The sequence below is a fragment of the Mixophyes fleayi genome, chromosome 12, assembly GCF_038048845.1.
Source record: "Mixophyes fleayi isolate aMixFle1 chromosome 12, aMixFle1.hap1, whole genome shotgun sequence".
Taxonomy (NCBI): Eukaryota; Metazoa; Chordata; class Amphibia; order Anura; family Limnodynastidae; genus Mixophyes; species Mixophyes fleayi.
In genome coordinates this window covers 26,074,161-26,090,071 of record NC_134413.1, presented here as the reverse complement: position 1 = coordinate 26,090,071, position 15,911 = coordinate 26,074,161, and the positions used below count along the sequence as shown (strand labels likewise).

General features: G+C 38.3%; 1 protein-coding gene across 6 annotated transcripts in view; it reads right to left on the bottom strand.

Annotated features, from left to right (window-relative positions):
* Nucleotides 1–15,911, bottom strand: part of CAPN3 (calpain 3) — a 111,831-nt gene that overhangs the window by 3,999 nt on the left and 91,921 nt on the right. For 5 of the 6 annotated variants that reach the window (XM_075192441.1, XM_075192438.1, XM_075192440.1 and 2 more), the window contains 6 exons: nt 13,179–13,292; nt 10,338–10,412; nt 8,822–8,879; nt 7,263–7,327; nt 6,621–6,689; nt 1,245–1,323 (listed from right to left, as the gene is read on the bottom strand). In XM_075192441.1, coding sequence (XP_075048542.1) covers nt 1,245–1,323; nt 6,621–6,689; nt 7,263–7,327; nt 8,822–8,879; nt 10,338–10,412; nt 13,179–13,292 — 460 coding nt within the window. The remainder of the gene's footprint in view (nt 1–1,244; nt 1,324–6,620; nt 6,690–7,262; nt 7,328–8,821; nt 8,880–10,337; nt 10,413–13,178; nt 13,293–15,911) is intronic. The other variant, XM_075192442.1, reaches the window with a different exon arrangement.

Below are 15,911 nucleotides of genomic sequence, written 5' to 3'. Positions count from 1 at the left end.
GCTGCAAAGCGATCAAACTGTCCCTATTTTAAAGAATCTGCCCACTGCCATGGAGCACTGGGTGGATTCACTACGTTGTGGATGTCCTAGATCTGTATGCCCAGAGTGGTGGGTAAGGTTCTGCTGGGGCAGACGGAGGTGGTTAGATGCAGGAATATAAAGATGGCAGATGAGAAGCAGTAATATATCGGTAAAATATGTCAACAAAATGAATAAATGTATAAAATACAATTAAAAGGTTGTCATATGACACAATAGGACTGAGAGGTGCAGGATAGAGATGTGAAGATTAGTGTGAAAGGATAAGGTGGTAAGTAAGACTTCCACAACTTAGTGGGTGCATATAGTGCTCCCCGGCAATGAATGAGGTATAATCATTTCTATTACTAATAAGTGGAAGATACCATGTATGTAGTGTATATAATTTCTTCATACAAGCCAAGCACATAGGTGTTTATATTGTACATAATTTTAAAGCAGCAAAATCCATGGATAATTTACTGTAATTGCCAAAAAATATTCTTAAAAAAGAACTCCTTTTCATAATTGGAAAGTTCACGGGCGTGGGGCATTGACACCTGCTCAGCACACTTTAGAATGGGCGATTGGCCAAGAGGGGTAAAGAGTACAACTTGGGACCTCGACGGCCGTCAGGGACACCAGTGGATTCTGCCAACAGTGCATCCACAGTAAGTGCAATTTTGTTCTTTTGTTTATATTAATTCATTGAACTTGACCCAAAACAGAAATGTTATTTAAGCTTCTTCTAAATTTAAAGACCCCTAATTCATGTTACCATGCTATATGTCAGTAGGTCAGAAAATATGCTGTTCTAAATTTAATTTGCCTGGTATCAATAAAGTAGCCACGTATTGGAGATACAAGAGGAAAACCTGTATTACACATTACTTTAAACACAACTGCAGTGGATCATAAGGTGAGACTGTTTCCATCATGCTTCATATGAAAACTATTTGATTTTAAAGCTAGATTTTGTTGCATCAAAAAAAATAAGGTTTAGATTTTCTGTTTTTGTAGTCATTGGGTAGCCAGAAGATATACTTATTCAACTCATTCTCTGCTAAACTTTTTCAGAGGTCCATAATTTAACAGATGTGAATACTCATAACTCTATACAAGCACTTGCAGCATCTGAGCTTCTTTAGAGGTAGGCTCACCATGGAAATCCAAATTACCTGGCATTACTGCTTTAAAATAAGCGTATAACAATAATAATAGATTACCTGCTTCATTGACTGCATTACGCATCTCATAACTATTGATGGTTCCTGATTGGTCTGCATCGTACTGCAGAAATATTTTCTGGAATTACAAAATGGTACATTATTTATCAGTTACAGAAAATAATTAACTAGAACACCTTCAGTAATGCTGAGTACAACATGACAATGTTTGTATTATTACATTAAACCGAGTATGGTCTCCAAACCAGCACACGCCCCATCATAACATTTCCTTTGTTTGATTTCTTATCAGTGGGCAGGGAAGCACCCCTCATTCAAGCTACTTGTTTGTAGTTGTTTCAATAATTCATAGTCATGCACAATGATGTATTTTTATTATCTGCACTACATTACTGTGCATACCTGTATATGTATATTTATAATAAACTCACAAATGTTTCTAAAACTTCAGTCACAGCCTTACTTTAGACTTATTTAATATATAAAGAGTTATATATGAGAACACAGGACACTATCTTGCATTCAGTCAATATAGACACATACAAATCTAAATATATATTTCCTTTTCAGACTTCATGGCAGCCCCACAATGGGTTAATCCTTAGTCAGCTGAGTAAAGATAGGGAAAAAGTTGACACCCAGGAAGGTATATAGTGTAAATCCCCCTTTCCTTAGTCCACCAGGACAAGTAATGACTCCTCAGGGCCATTCTCGACTACCTAAGATAGAAGATGCGGGAAGGTTGGCATTTTAAATTTGAAAGGCGCCGTGCTGAGGCCACGTGATCATTAGCGCATGATCCAAGCGGCTGGCATTATATCCAGATCAGTGCTCCAGGAGGAAGGAGTCTGCACAAAGCGGCTGGCATTATATCCAGATCAGTGCTCCATGAGGAAGGAGTCTGCACAAAGCGGCTGGCATTATATCCAGATCAGTGCTCCAGGAGGAAGGTGTCTGCACAAAGCGGCTGGCATTATATCCAGATCAGTGCTCCAGGAGGAAGGAGTCTGCACAAAGCGGCTGGCATTATATCCAGATCAGTGCTCCATGAGGAAGGAGTCTGCACAAAGCGGCTGGCATCATATCCAGATCAGTGCTCCATGAGGAAGGAGTCTGCACAAAGCGGCTGGCATTATATCCAGATCAGTGCTCCATGAGGAAGGAGTCTGCACAAAGCGGCTGGCATTATATCCAGATCAGTGCTCCAGGAGGAAGGTGTCTGCACAAAGCGGCTGGCATTATATCCAGATCAGTGCTCCAGGAGGAAGGAGTCTGCACAAAGCGGCTGGCATTATATCCAGATCAGTGCTCCATGAGGAAGGAGTCTGCACAAAGCGGCTGGCATCATATCCAGATCAGTGCTCCATGATGAAGGAGTCTGCACAAAGCGGCTGGCATTATATCCAGATCAGTGCTCCAGGAGGAAGGAGTCTGCACAAAGCGGCTGGCATCATATCCAGATCAGTGCTCCATGAGGAAGGAGTCTGCACAAAGCGGCTGGCATTATATCCAGATCAGTGCTCCATGAGGAAGGAGTCTGCACAAAGCGGCTGGCATTATATCCAGATCAGTGCTCCATGAGGAAGGAGTCTGCACAAAGCGGCTGGCATTATATCCAGATCAGTGCTCCAGGAGGAAGGAGTCTGCACAAAGCGGCTGGCATTATATCCAGATCAGTGCTCCATGAGGAAGGAGTCTGCACAAAGCGGCTGGCATTATATCCAGATCAGTGCTCCAGGAGGAAGGAGTCTGCACAAAGCGGCTGGCATTATATCCAGATCAGTGCTCCATGAGGAAGGAGTCTGCACACTTCTGCATCGCTACACACAGCCTGAAGTATGGCACTGGAACCTGCCTCAAAAAGGCAGAAGAACATCTCTTCTAGGTAAGTCTCAATAAGGGCTGTTTGAGTTCTTCAGACTTTAGTTAGCTTAGGTCATTATTCAATTTTCTTCTCAGTAAGTCATTATTTTAATTTCTTCTGAGTACTTTTAGAGATCCCGTGGAGGGAATGAAAACTAGTAAATTGTATAATCTTGTTTATGGTGCATGTAATGAGGAGTTATCCAGTGATTACAAGGAATCCTTATGTTTGGAGAGTATCCCTAAAAAAAAAAAAAAAAAGTCCGGTGCAACACCAAGATCAGTATAAGTAGTTAATGAAAATGATGTGGAAATAGTTTGTGTCTAAAGGAGAGCTTAGGACAACTCAAGTGATTAAAAGGACAAGATCCCCCACTCGCACCGACTGGGATAATGTACAGAAATTGTCATCAGAGGAAGAAAGGTGCAGCTAAAGAGGAAACCAGGACATACAAACCCGAGGTAGTAGATGCATTAATTAAACATATTAGTAAGACTATGGGGATACAGGATTCACCATCTCCATCCACCTTGCAGGAAGGAGGGTGCAGTGTTTAGCAAGAGTCATCTGGTGCCATCTCAACGGCTGCAATTACAGATAGATACAGTGAGAGACAAATTGTCAGTGTTACGAGAGAGAATCCAAATGATTCAACAACTAGCTTATCTAATCCAACATAAGGCTTCTGTGAGGGAATGTCTACGGCTCTTAGGTATTCCAAGGAGCTCATAGGAATCTCCAACTACAAGTACTCAAACAATAGGATCACAACTCAGATTCCTAGATCAACCTCTAAGTCTTACATAAGGTCTCTGGATTGGTGGCAAGATCCAACATTAAACAAAATTGTAGGACCCGTCTCAGAACCAGAATGGACTGTGGTAAAGACAGAGTCAATCTGCAAAGCCTGGGGTGCTCATCTAAAGACAGAAGTAATATAGGGTGTGTGGAATCAAAAGGAAAAGAGATTACATGCAAACATCATGGAAGCAAGTACAGTGTGGCGTGCAATAAAACACATTATGCCACAAACATATAATGATATTTTCAGTCAATCGGACAGTGGCAGTCTTCATAAACAGAGAAGGAGGCACTTCATGTTGCAGAAAAGGACAACAAGGTGGCAGATTATCTCAGTTGGTATCAGATCCATCTAGGAGAATGGGCACTGAACAGCGAAGCACTTCAACAAATAATAGAGACGTTTGAGGTCCCACAGATGGATTTAATGGTGACAAGTCAAAATACCAAAGTAAGAAGATTCTACTTCCATCACAAGGACTCAAAAGCAGAGGGAATAAATGCCCCTACCAAAGTATTGGAAGTTCAAACTTTGGTATGTGTTCTCTCCTGTTCCTCTAATTGCACACTCAATGAAGAGTAAAGAGGGAAGCAGTAAGTAATAGCAATTCTGCCATTTTGGCCTTGCAAACCATGGTTCGCAGTAGTGTTGGGAGCAACCATGGCCTCTACCAACTCTCCAGACTTTCTACATTCGGGTCCTTGGGGCATATTCAATTAGCTTTTGGATTCGCGGTAACGCGCGTTGCCGCGAAAAGTGCGCGTTCTTGCGGGTATTACGGTACCGCATTAACGCGGATTTTCGTTCGCAACCCTATGGGCTGTGAACGAAAATCCACGTTATTGCGGTACCGTGTATTACGTTTCGCGGCTGTTCCGGCGCTTTACCGCGAATCCAAAAGCTAATTGAATATGCCCCAAAGAATCTCTCTTTGATGGTGTGGAGAGTGAGTATTCACTGTTGAAGAGTAAAGGTATCTTTGACAAAGTGATTAAAGTACAATTGCAGGCAACAAAAAATTGCATAGCATACTACATGGAAAATATTTATATGTTGGTGCAGGTCCAAGTTAATATATGCACTGGATACTGACATACCAAAGATATTGGATGTTTTTCAGCAAGGTTTACAGAAAGGCCTTGCCCTTTGAATGTACAAGTATTATCCCTCTGTGTATTTCTGGACACAAGATTGATATCAGACAATCTAATCAAGGGGTGATTTCAAGACGCAAAATTAATTTGCCCTTGCATAAAATGTTTTGTGGCATCTTGGAATCTCAATTTGGTTTTAGAGGCTCTAAAATTAGAACCTTTTGAACCCCTACAGAAAATATCGCTCAAATGTTTCACACTCAAGGCAACACTCTTCTAGCCCTCATGTCAGCTAGAAGAACGAGAGAACAGCAGGTTCTGTGGTACAAAGAAACTTTTCTGAACATACACTCACGTAAAGTGGTGCTACAAACAAATTCTGCATTCTTGTCTAAAGTACTTTCTAAATTTCATGTGAACCAAGAAATCGTATTTCCAGTTCTGTATCCAGAGCCAGGTAATGAGGGGAAGGTAAAATTGCATATATTACATCTGGTCAGAGCAATATCTGTGTATCTCTCCAGAACAAAGAATGTAAAAAAAAACAGACCGTCTCTTTGTACGCTCTGTCCAAGGCAAGATCAAGCATCTTCCAATGGCATGCTTGCAAGAGTAAAGGAATGTTAAATGGTAAAGATATTGAGGGCATGTTCCATAAGAGAAGTGGTGACCTCGGGCTCACAAGGCGCAGGCTTCAGTAGAAGATCTTGCTAAGCTGCAGGATGGTCGTTGGCTTCATACATTATCTTCTGGATGTCATGATTTCTGAGGACATTCGGTTTGGAAGGAAACATTTTTTCTCCAAGCCTTCCAGTCTCCCACTTAACTTCCTACCTTTTTCTGCCTCTCCCCTCCCCTGAATCTGCCTCCGTTCCCCCTTCTCTCCCTCTCACCCCTGTGTCTCTCTGTCTGTCTACCCCGCCCCTTAGATTGTACGCTCCCTTGAGCAGGGCCATCTTTCCTCCTGTTTCCTACACCTTTACCTCTGCTCTTCAGCTACCTTTCCCCCCACCCCTCTGGGGGTCTCCCCGTCATCCGCGCCCTCCCTCTTGGGCTCCGGCGCCTGCTGGTCTTCCCTCCCCCCTCTCTCTAGCTGCGCTTTGAGCTTACTGAGTTACTGTGCTTATTGTTTACTGTACCGTGCTGTCCCACCTTGTATTGTATTTGTTTGTCCCTGTACGGCGCTACGGACACTGAGTGGCGCCTTATAAATAAAAATTAATAATAACGTTAATCAATAAACATCTCCTTTATGTGTATGAATTGTTTTCTTCTCTGACCCAAATCCCACTCCCCCCCACCCCCAACAAATGTAATTACTTGGGTACATCCCAATTGTGTGAGCTGCCAGCCATAAGAACCAAACATTACATTTTTAAATTTAAATTGTGCCACTACTTGTAACAAAAGCAAATAGGAAATAAACATACCTAAAAAAAATTCCATTCATCCAGATGAAGTAGACTTTTAGACAGCAAAATTAATACAGCCTACTATGTGCCATTCGGACACTATACAAATTGTTTTCCCATTTTTTGGCACCTCAAAGTTGTGTTGAAAAATATACTAAATGTATCTTTTTTTTCTTTGTTACCACCTGCAATCTCCAGGTAATGCGGTTACACTCTAGCAGTAACAATTCTACAGGACTTTACCTGCCACTGCTTGATCTTTTTCCAAAGATGCTGGAATTCCAGCAGGTTCAATCGCCCACAGCCATCTGTCTGTGAGGAAGGCAGGTTAAGGAGTAACATTGCTTTCTTTAACTGCTATTGATATTCCTTTTGGGAAGGCTCAAATTGAGCAAGCAAAAAGCCAAATATTTAAAGACATATGCAATTGCATGCAAATTTACATTAATGCTTGATTTGGTGACCTGTCTTGCTCAGTTAGATTGTATTTTGAGAATAAGAAAATAAATCACTCCTTTGTGTTTCATTAATATGATACAAGGTATATTTTTTTGCAAATGTGTGGCAAGGATAATTCTATATTAAAGGTGCTTACTTTTTAATTGTCACTAGGTGGTAAGTGTGCTGTAACATGCAATTCTATTAACAGCCCAACTTATTTCTTAAAATAGGTCAGTAATATGAGATGAACTTTCACAGATAAATAGAAGTGTCCATTGAACAAAGTCTGAATATTTTTTTTTTTTTTTAAGAAAACACAAACCATTCTGAATTTGAAGGAAAGGCAACATATTTGTCTGCAGTTACACCATAAATACATCTGTCACTAACATGTGCTACTATATTTAATTTCAATTCATTAGACAACATTGAAGATAAGGATACATCCATAAGAGCAATCATACTGTGGCAAGAATCTACAGTGAATCCATCAGACTTCAGGTTTTTGTCTGCAGGAAAAAATAAAAAATACAATTGTTTTCACAGTAACGATGGGTATGTTGTGTGATAAAGTAGAACATTAAAAAATAATTGTTCATTATACGCGTACACTTTAAATTAAAATATCTAGTGTAATATAACACATTTGCCCGCAAACTCTATTACTGCAGCCTTTATTTAAAGGATCATTTCTGGTATACAGACTTCTCATTGGAAAGATGAACACAAAGGTAGTTGTAGTTACAGTCTACATGTATCGCACAATTTCTGAAATTCTAAGTACATAATATGCCTGCCTTGGCCTGTGCATAGTTCATACCATGCATGAGATATTAGTAGTGTCACCAATTATACTGATATGTAATGTAAAAAAAAATCACTGGGAGGGGAGGGCAGTTAATAGGGCACCTTTATATGAACTTTGGTAATTTTTAGAAACTGTAAAATCTAAGGATGGTGCTACACAGGTGCTTAAGAAAAACTAATGCCTAACTTTCAGCGCTATTACTGCTCAGCTTATAGTGAGTGGCCTAAACATGTGTGACAGGATCTGTTCTAAATAATGGATTTCAATTAAATAGTGCTGTCACTGAGCATTGTGAACGCTTGTCAAAAACGCTGCTGTCAGCGTTTTCAAGATCACTCTAGTGATTAAATTGCTGACCACCTCTTTGTTTTACTCAGGAATGTATAACCTCAGTACGGAGCAGTTAGATATTGTGCTATTAGTGGGGAGTGAAAAGCGACTGTGTGACACCACCGTTAGTGCAGCAGAGGCGCTTCGTTAGGGGAAAACCTGCTTTGAAACCCAAGGCAAATATTTACAAATCATGGGCCTGATTCATTAAGGATCTTAAATTGAGAAACGTCTTATTTCAGTCTCCTGGACAAAACCATGTTACAATGCAAGAGGTGCTTATTAGTATTCTGTTTTGCACATAAGTTAAATACTGACTGTTTTTTCATGTAGCACACAAATACTTGATAGCTTATTTGTACACTGAAATTTAAAGTTGATATTTGTGTGCTACATGAAAAAACAGTCAGTATTTAACCTATGTGCAAAACAGAAAACTAATTTGCACCCCTTGCATTGTAACATGGTTTTGTCCAGGAGACTGAAATAAGAAGTTTCTCAAGTTAAGATCCTTAATGAATCAGGCCCCATGTTATCAACTGGTGAATATGAACTGAAAAGAAAGGTGTTTGTGATTCCCTAGTGTAGCTGCTTATGCTTCTATAACTACAGTTATTATTAGTAAGTGTATCTGTCTCATATTTATTCTGTTGTACTGTTTGTTTACAACAATTTTTATAGTTTTAGATAAGGTGAGAAATTCTAAAAATAAAAGGTTAGAAATTGCAAGTAGCCAGTGCAATGTTGTACTGTAGGTCTTATAAACAGTTCAGTACTATAGACATGACTGCCTTATTCTCCAAGGTGTTCAGCTTAAAACACTGGTCCTTGCAAACATAAATATCATCGACAGAAAGGTACATACGTTTATTTACTATTTTGTTCAGAACAGTTTGAAGTTCTTCAGCACTAATTTCCATATCCTACAAAAGGAGCAAAACATAAATTGAGTAATTAGTGCAATTCTTTAGTAAAGTTTTCTAATAGAGAAATAAACTGATTAATAAGAACATCATTAATTAATAAAGCTTGGTTGAGAAAATGAAGCAATTATATGTGATATACAGACACATCTACATACACACACTATAGTTATCACATTTTTATTTCCAAATTATTAATTTTCACATAAATTCCTCTCCAAATCTCTTGCTAGTAAAACCATTAAATATAACATGTCTGATAGCGTAACTCAATTCAATGTATTTATTTTGCATTTACACATTAGTTTCTCTCTGTTCCCATTGCAGAATTCTACATCAGGTTTCTTACATTAACAAATATAATTTTTCTACATGTCTACATACAGTAAAGGCATGTCATGGTAATGATTAAGGTGCAAGTGCTGCATAACATTCACAGGGTTATACATTTTTTTAAAAAAATGTTAATAAGAAATCCAAATACGATTGTTGATTTAAGATTCTATTTTTACTTTTTTTAATTTTCCTAATTAACTCACTGGTTTTCTGCAAAGCAGATTTTATAAGTGGAAATTGCCAAACGACGAGGGATGTGTTAGTCTTTTTAATTGAAAGGTACACACAAATGTATAGTATGAATTAACAGAACAGGATGTCTGTAGATGAGTGTGAGCGGTAATTAACACTGGGCATCGGTATGTAAAAAAAAAATGTAAAAATTCTTAATGATCATTTTTCTTTTCATACAAGGAGTTTCAGCCACTAGAGGGCAACGAGGTGCAAAGGCATACAGTTCTCTACTTAAAAAAAAATGTATTTTTTCTTTATATTCACACACAATCCTCGTTTTACCACCACTGTCCAGAGTGTGCATTTTAAAAGTTTGCACTTCGAAAAACATCACAAGCAGTTTTTTAAGTAATATCTTTTAAAGGCACCTTCAGATCTATAGTACGGCAACCCAAAACTTTAACTGTTTTTGACAGAGGGGGAAAAAATGGGGAGCTTTTTTCTTTTTTTTTCCCTGGACTGCAAATGGCTCTGTATCCAATATTAAAAGAAATTGCATTAAGTATTATTTCTCTGCTCAAACTTCTACTCTTCAGAGCCTCCATAGGGAAGAATGTGTTCTGTAATTTTTAGGCACTTATACAAGTGAGGCTCCTCCGTGCAACTATTTTTCTCAGGACTCTATAAGTTTGTCTCCCAGCCCTGGCCGGTACATGTGACACTGCGAGGTGGGTGTGTGCGAGAGGACCAATTAGAATCCACAATCTCTGTGATAATGCAACTTCTGATTGGCTCTCCAGCACACACCTCCTTCTGCAGCTATTTAAAAGTGACGAGCAGTAATAACTCCTAGGCTATTTGGGAATGCAGCTTTAAATGAAGTTTTAAAACTGCCAAAAACATTTTGATGTGAACGAGCCTTACGATATGAATGGTTTCAATACTCACATCCCCTGCAATTTGCTGAAAGATGTTTCTGAATTGCTTCTCTTCTTCAGTCTCTTTGGCAGTATTACCAGAGGTCTGCAGAAAATAACAAGATATAGAGAGGGATGAATGGAAAGCTTAGTGTTTATTTCTCCAAGACCTGGTAAGCTCTTTCTCATATTTAGTAGTTCTTTATACTTTCCTCAAATCACGATAAAAATGTCAAACCTTGACATAGCATAATACATATAACACATTATTACAACACATTACCTCAGCAAAAAAACATACTATAACATTACATTGGTCTTTGTTTGCAAATATATTGTGCACTAACAACCAAAAACTATTATATTTAATTTTCTTCTAATAAATATACTGAGTGTGTTAACAAAATGAAAGCAATCAAAAGGAGATATATTATAAAAAACAAATGTGGTACAAAATTAACTTAATTCTCGCCTTAGCTTCCAGTCTTCTAGGTAATGAACCACTGACTGAGGCCGACTTCTCATTAAGGACGGAAGATCAGAAAATAATCAGATTTTACTGGTCAAATTAATACTGATGAAGTGATCGGGAGCGATTAAGCTCCTAAAACACTGCAAGTTGATATTAGAGAGTGATTTGAGTACTATGAAAGCTGGCACATTTCTAGCTTGAAAAAGAGTAGTGTTCCAACCCCCCTCTGTGCTGATCTATTATATCCATAGCAAACTGGAAGAATTATCTATTTATATAAACGTGTGCTTGACATGACACTATTCCTGGATCGGTGTGATAGTAGCTTTACCACTGCTTTGGGGGATCATGTTGCTTCCACTATCTGTTCCCCAGTCTGACTTCCTCCTTGCCTATGTCACAAGCATCACTCTCCACACAAAACTGATCAATGATCTACGTAAAGCAAAGTCTATGGGGTTCTTTTCTATACTAATCCTCCTGGAACACTCTGCAGCATTCAGCATTATTAACTCTTCACTTGCACACCCGTCACTCCACTGGCTTTTGTGACACTGGTTCACTTCCTTTATATGCAATTGCTCCTTCAGGGTCTCTATCTTTGGCACATCCTCATCTCTGTTATTGACCCTCTGGTTTTCTCACCATACATCTCTTCTCTTGGTGAACCAATTCACTAATTTACCCTCAATTACCAAATCCATTACCAACTTGTGGACACACAATTTGACCTCCTCCTTGTCAACAATACCACAGTTTCCTCAGTCTCAGAATTCCATTGTGTTGATACCAGCCCTGACTCTGCCATCTGCCTCACTCATCACATCCAGTCTCTCTTGCAGTCCTGTAACCTCCATCTTTAATACATTGCTAGAATGTTTTTTTTCTTACCCAAGAGCAGAAATGATTGTCCAATCAACCCCTGACTCAACAACTGCAAACGCCTCCTCTCCAGCATTTTCCTAACACATCCGTCCTCACTTCAATCCGTTCTAAATGCTGCCACAAAATCGATCACCTATAGACATCTACCACATAACTCAAATTACTACACTGGTTCCTCATATCCTCTAAAATATATTTCACATTACTCACTCTTGCACGCAAAGTCATAATATCCCCACCCCTGTATACATCCCAAATCTTATTGTGAAATACTATTGCTCCCGCCCTCATCGATCGGCCTCTGACCCGTGCCTAACACCCATTAACTCCCATCTACGCCTCCTCCTGTGTCACTACCCATCTAAGAAATGACTATCACGTCTGAACAGCCTCTCCCCCAACCTTGCAAATCAATGACAATATCAACATTTTGATGATCTGATTGGCTCCGAATTGTCCTATTCCCACCCACTTTAAAACGGAGGATACCCTGGGCAAGCAGGAGATGATGATTGAATACAAGAAGGTGCTCAGACATCAAACACATCTTTAAAACGGAATTATTAGGAAATATCAGACTATTATTTGTAAGGGCTATATAATATAATAGCTGCCTGTGCATTATTCCTTTGAATTTACTGTACATATTTTGTTACCTTTGATCATATTCTAAGACGAACAGATATGTATGATATAGAATATTATAGGTTACAATACCCAGGCTTACTTACTGCCACTGGTGTAACACAGGAACTGGGCCAACTACGCAAGGAGGTGCATCTGGGTAACACTTTTACTCAAGGTTGGATTGCCAGAATTAATTTTTAAAGGATACACTTCTTAGTTAACAGTTGTTTCCCAACCAGGGAATATTAGACTTATCGGAACGGTAGTATATTGGCCTATGTCAAACTTGCATATGGATATGCAGGAGTTGGCAGAGCTAAAATACTCTGTGGTGCTGTTAACATTCTAATGCTCCAATTGGCTACATGATGTTCTAGCCCTGTCCCTTCCTCATCATCCTGCTCCTCAGTGTGCCCCAGTATTGAATAATGAATGCAATTCATTATCTAAGACAATGTAACCCCAGTCGAAATTTGAGCACACAAACAATTAAAATAATACTCGAGTACCCTATAAATTTGTACAGCAAACACATTTTACAGATAAAATATTATTTTCAATACTGAAAGCCATAAATGTTTTAGATGCGTAACTTTCCATTGAAATCTCTTACTGTATATGTGCAGGTAAAGTGTACAGCAGTACCTGTATCGTACATATACACAGCTAACAATACTCAAGGGCAAATAACGTTTTGCTTTAGGTGTATTATGAAATAGCGTAGGAGATGTTACAAAGAAGAACCTGTGATGAGTAGAAACATCTGATGTTGTAAAAAATAGATATCAAGCAAGACAAGTTACCCTATCACACATCCTAATCACTAAACAGCCTCGGACCTACAGTCTTGCCCAGCAATGGTATCAGAATGACAGAAGGCACAATGACCTTATCTTTTTTCTCTTTTTCATCCGTTCCCTTTTTGTTCTTCTCTTCGTCAGACACTTCATCCACACTCAACTCCTTATTGCTGTTTGCTCTGTCCGATACAAAGATGATTGGCTGGAAGGGGGAGGAGGAGAGGGGTGAGAGGGAAAGAGAGGGACTGGTTACAAAATGAGTGTAATGTGCCTGATGTTAAGCGTTCTGTAACAAATTGGTTGTGGATTAGGAATGTGGACAAGTTTTGGGAAAAAACTTATAAATTACTTCAATCATCGTTTCATTAACTGTTCACACAGTCATTTAATGACCTTTTACCTCAAAGGGGATCAATTATTTAAAAATAAAATAATGAAAAACATATATATAATTATATTTATATATAAAATATATAATAGAACTCTATGTGTTGATTAATATAAGGATACTGTCTTAGTAGATGCATTGTTTAAAGGTTGTACAATTTGGAATGAGTTTTAGTTGCTATAAAGCAGCAAAGTACCATCTGATTATATTAATAATCATGCAGAGCTTTCAACTGTCGACTAATCAACTTCATAAACACCAATAGCAACAGTGACGCCTATAAGCCATAACAAATCTACCCAACATAGGGGCACTATAGAATATCATCACAACTAATATATAGTATAGAAATTTAGTATAAACACTCTCTAACCCTGCCGTAGCAAACATCACAATGAGAGCGTTCAATAATAGAATTTAGATTTGGTGAATACTGTTTGAGTTACCTGGAACTTGGATTTTTTTTTTAAATTACGCATATGTGTGTAGTAAAATTCACATTCAATAATAGCAACAAAAAGGCAGCTGATTTTCTGTTTGTTAAAACGTAACACATTTAGCTTTTACTTTTAACATATAACTTTGCTAGTGTTGGCGGTAAAAATATTCCCTTATACCAAGAATTAAAATGTATTTTAGAAGAGAATTATTATCAAATGAAATAATTTAATGCAATGTGCAAAATGAAATGTAATTTCACATTACATAGTTTTGATTACAATAAAGAGAAGACAGAATAAATACAGGTTTTCTTAAATTAGAGCAAAAGCAATCTATTGTTTTAATACGTAAAGGGCAAACAGTATTATATATATATTTTTCATGACAGAACAGCTCTGTTTACAGTTGCTAAGTGAGAACTGCCATATTATTGCTAACAGACATGCAAGATTACTGACTTGTATGAGTAAAACACTCTTTTTTTAGCAATTATAATTACTACAAAAGACTTAGAAGAGAAGGGGAAGGCAGGGGAGAAGGGCTGTCTGTTCCCCATTTTACATTGGTGCTTGACATAAGGTGTGACTTCACGTACAAATAGGTTGCCAGGGATGAAATGGGAATGATGTCTGCACAAAAAAAAATATCTGCGCAGAAGGCCGTTTTAAAGACATCATTACAAAGTGGTCATTATCATTAAATTGTATTTGCTGTCGGAATGCACTTAGTCCCACACACTTTGAGAGGTCAGTGTTATGGCAGTTACCAGTCTGCAAATGGTTAAGCCCGATTTAAATCAGAAAATGTTTTATCACATTCAAAAAAATAAGTTGGTGTTGTTTATATTAATTTATTTGTTTGTGGACTTTTTATGGGTTAAATGAGCAACGATAACCCCTCTTCTACGTGAAATAATTTGCAAGATACAGTGTATAACATAGTGTATCTAGTATCTGCCTTTGCTGCAGACTCTACATATGCAGGAGGCCAATCACATTTAGTCCGCTTTAGTCTACGGGGCCCCCCCACTGCTATGCCGTCTGGCCCAGATGAGTAGTTTGAACTAGGCAACCAGCTAATCACGTTACTCCATTCAAACCTGATGATGACTGGTTTGTGATGTCAGTGGGATCTGAACATAGACTGAATACTGCAAACTCCCTGGGAGGGGCATTACAGGTATCACCTGGACCCATAAAAAATTTTGGGTAAGGGCCTGATGATGCCACTCTAACCTTCCCAGCACCCCCCACTCGGCTCTCAGAAGGGCAGACAATTCTTCAGAACCGGCACATGCCCTCTTTAGACAGTATGTGCTTAGTTGTCAATAGTCAAAAAACATTTACAGGGACAGAGAATAAAATGAATTATATTTGTAATTTGTCAAGATTAACAAAATGGGAATATATGCAGTGATAAAAACTCCCAGGGACAAATGTTTAAAACTTGGAACTGTTAATAGGGACAGTTAGCAACTATCAGTAATTCAGTATGTGTATGGCGTTCAATTGTAACATCGAGTAATGAAGGCAAATTACTTCTCAATTATCATGAATTTAATATATGATTAAAAACAAAATTCGAAATACATGCAGCGACTTACAGAACACATTAGCCTGACATTTCTATGACTACAAGAGTAACACCTGCATGCAAATGAAAAACAACACTCAAAACAGGAGCATCCACATTCAAGTTAAGGGATAAACAGTACTTAAATAAAAATGGATTACAAGATACCATTGCTGGGCAAGACCTCATGCATCTATTAAGACAAATAAAAATGCACACAATTCATAACTATAACACACCATACTATACACAATATCAAGCGGTATAGTATTTTCTTCTTTAATAAGCATGCTGTTGCACCCAGAACATTAAATACAAACATTTGTCGATGGTCTCTATGCAGCCAACTATGACAGTGAATGTTTAAGGAAAGTGTATTTTGGCATTATGTATAATTTAAATGTTTCATAATAACAGTTC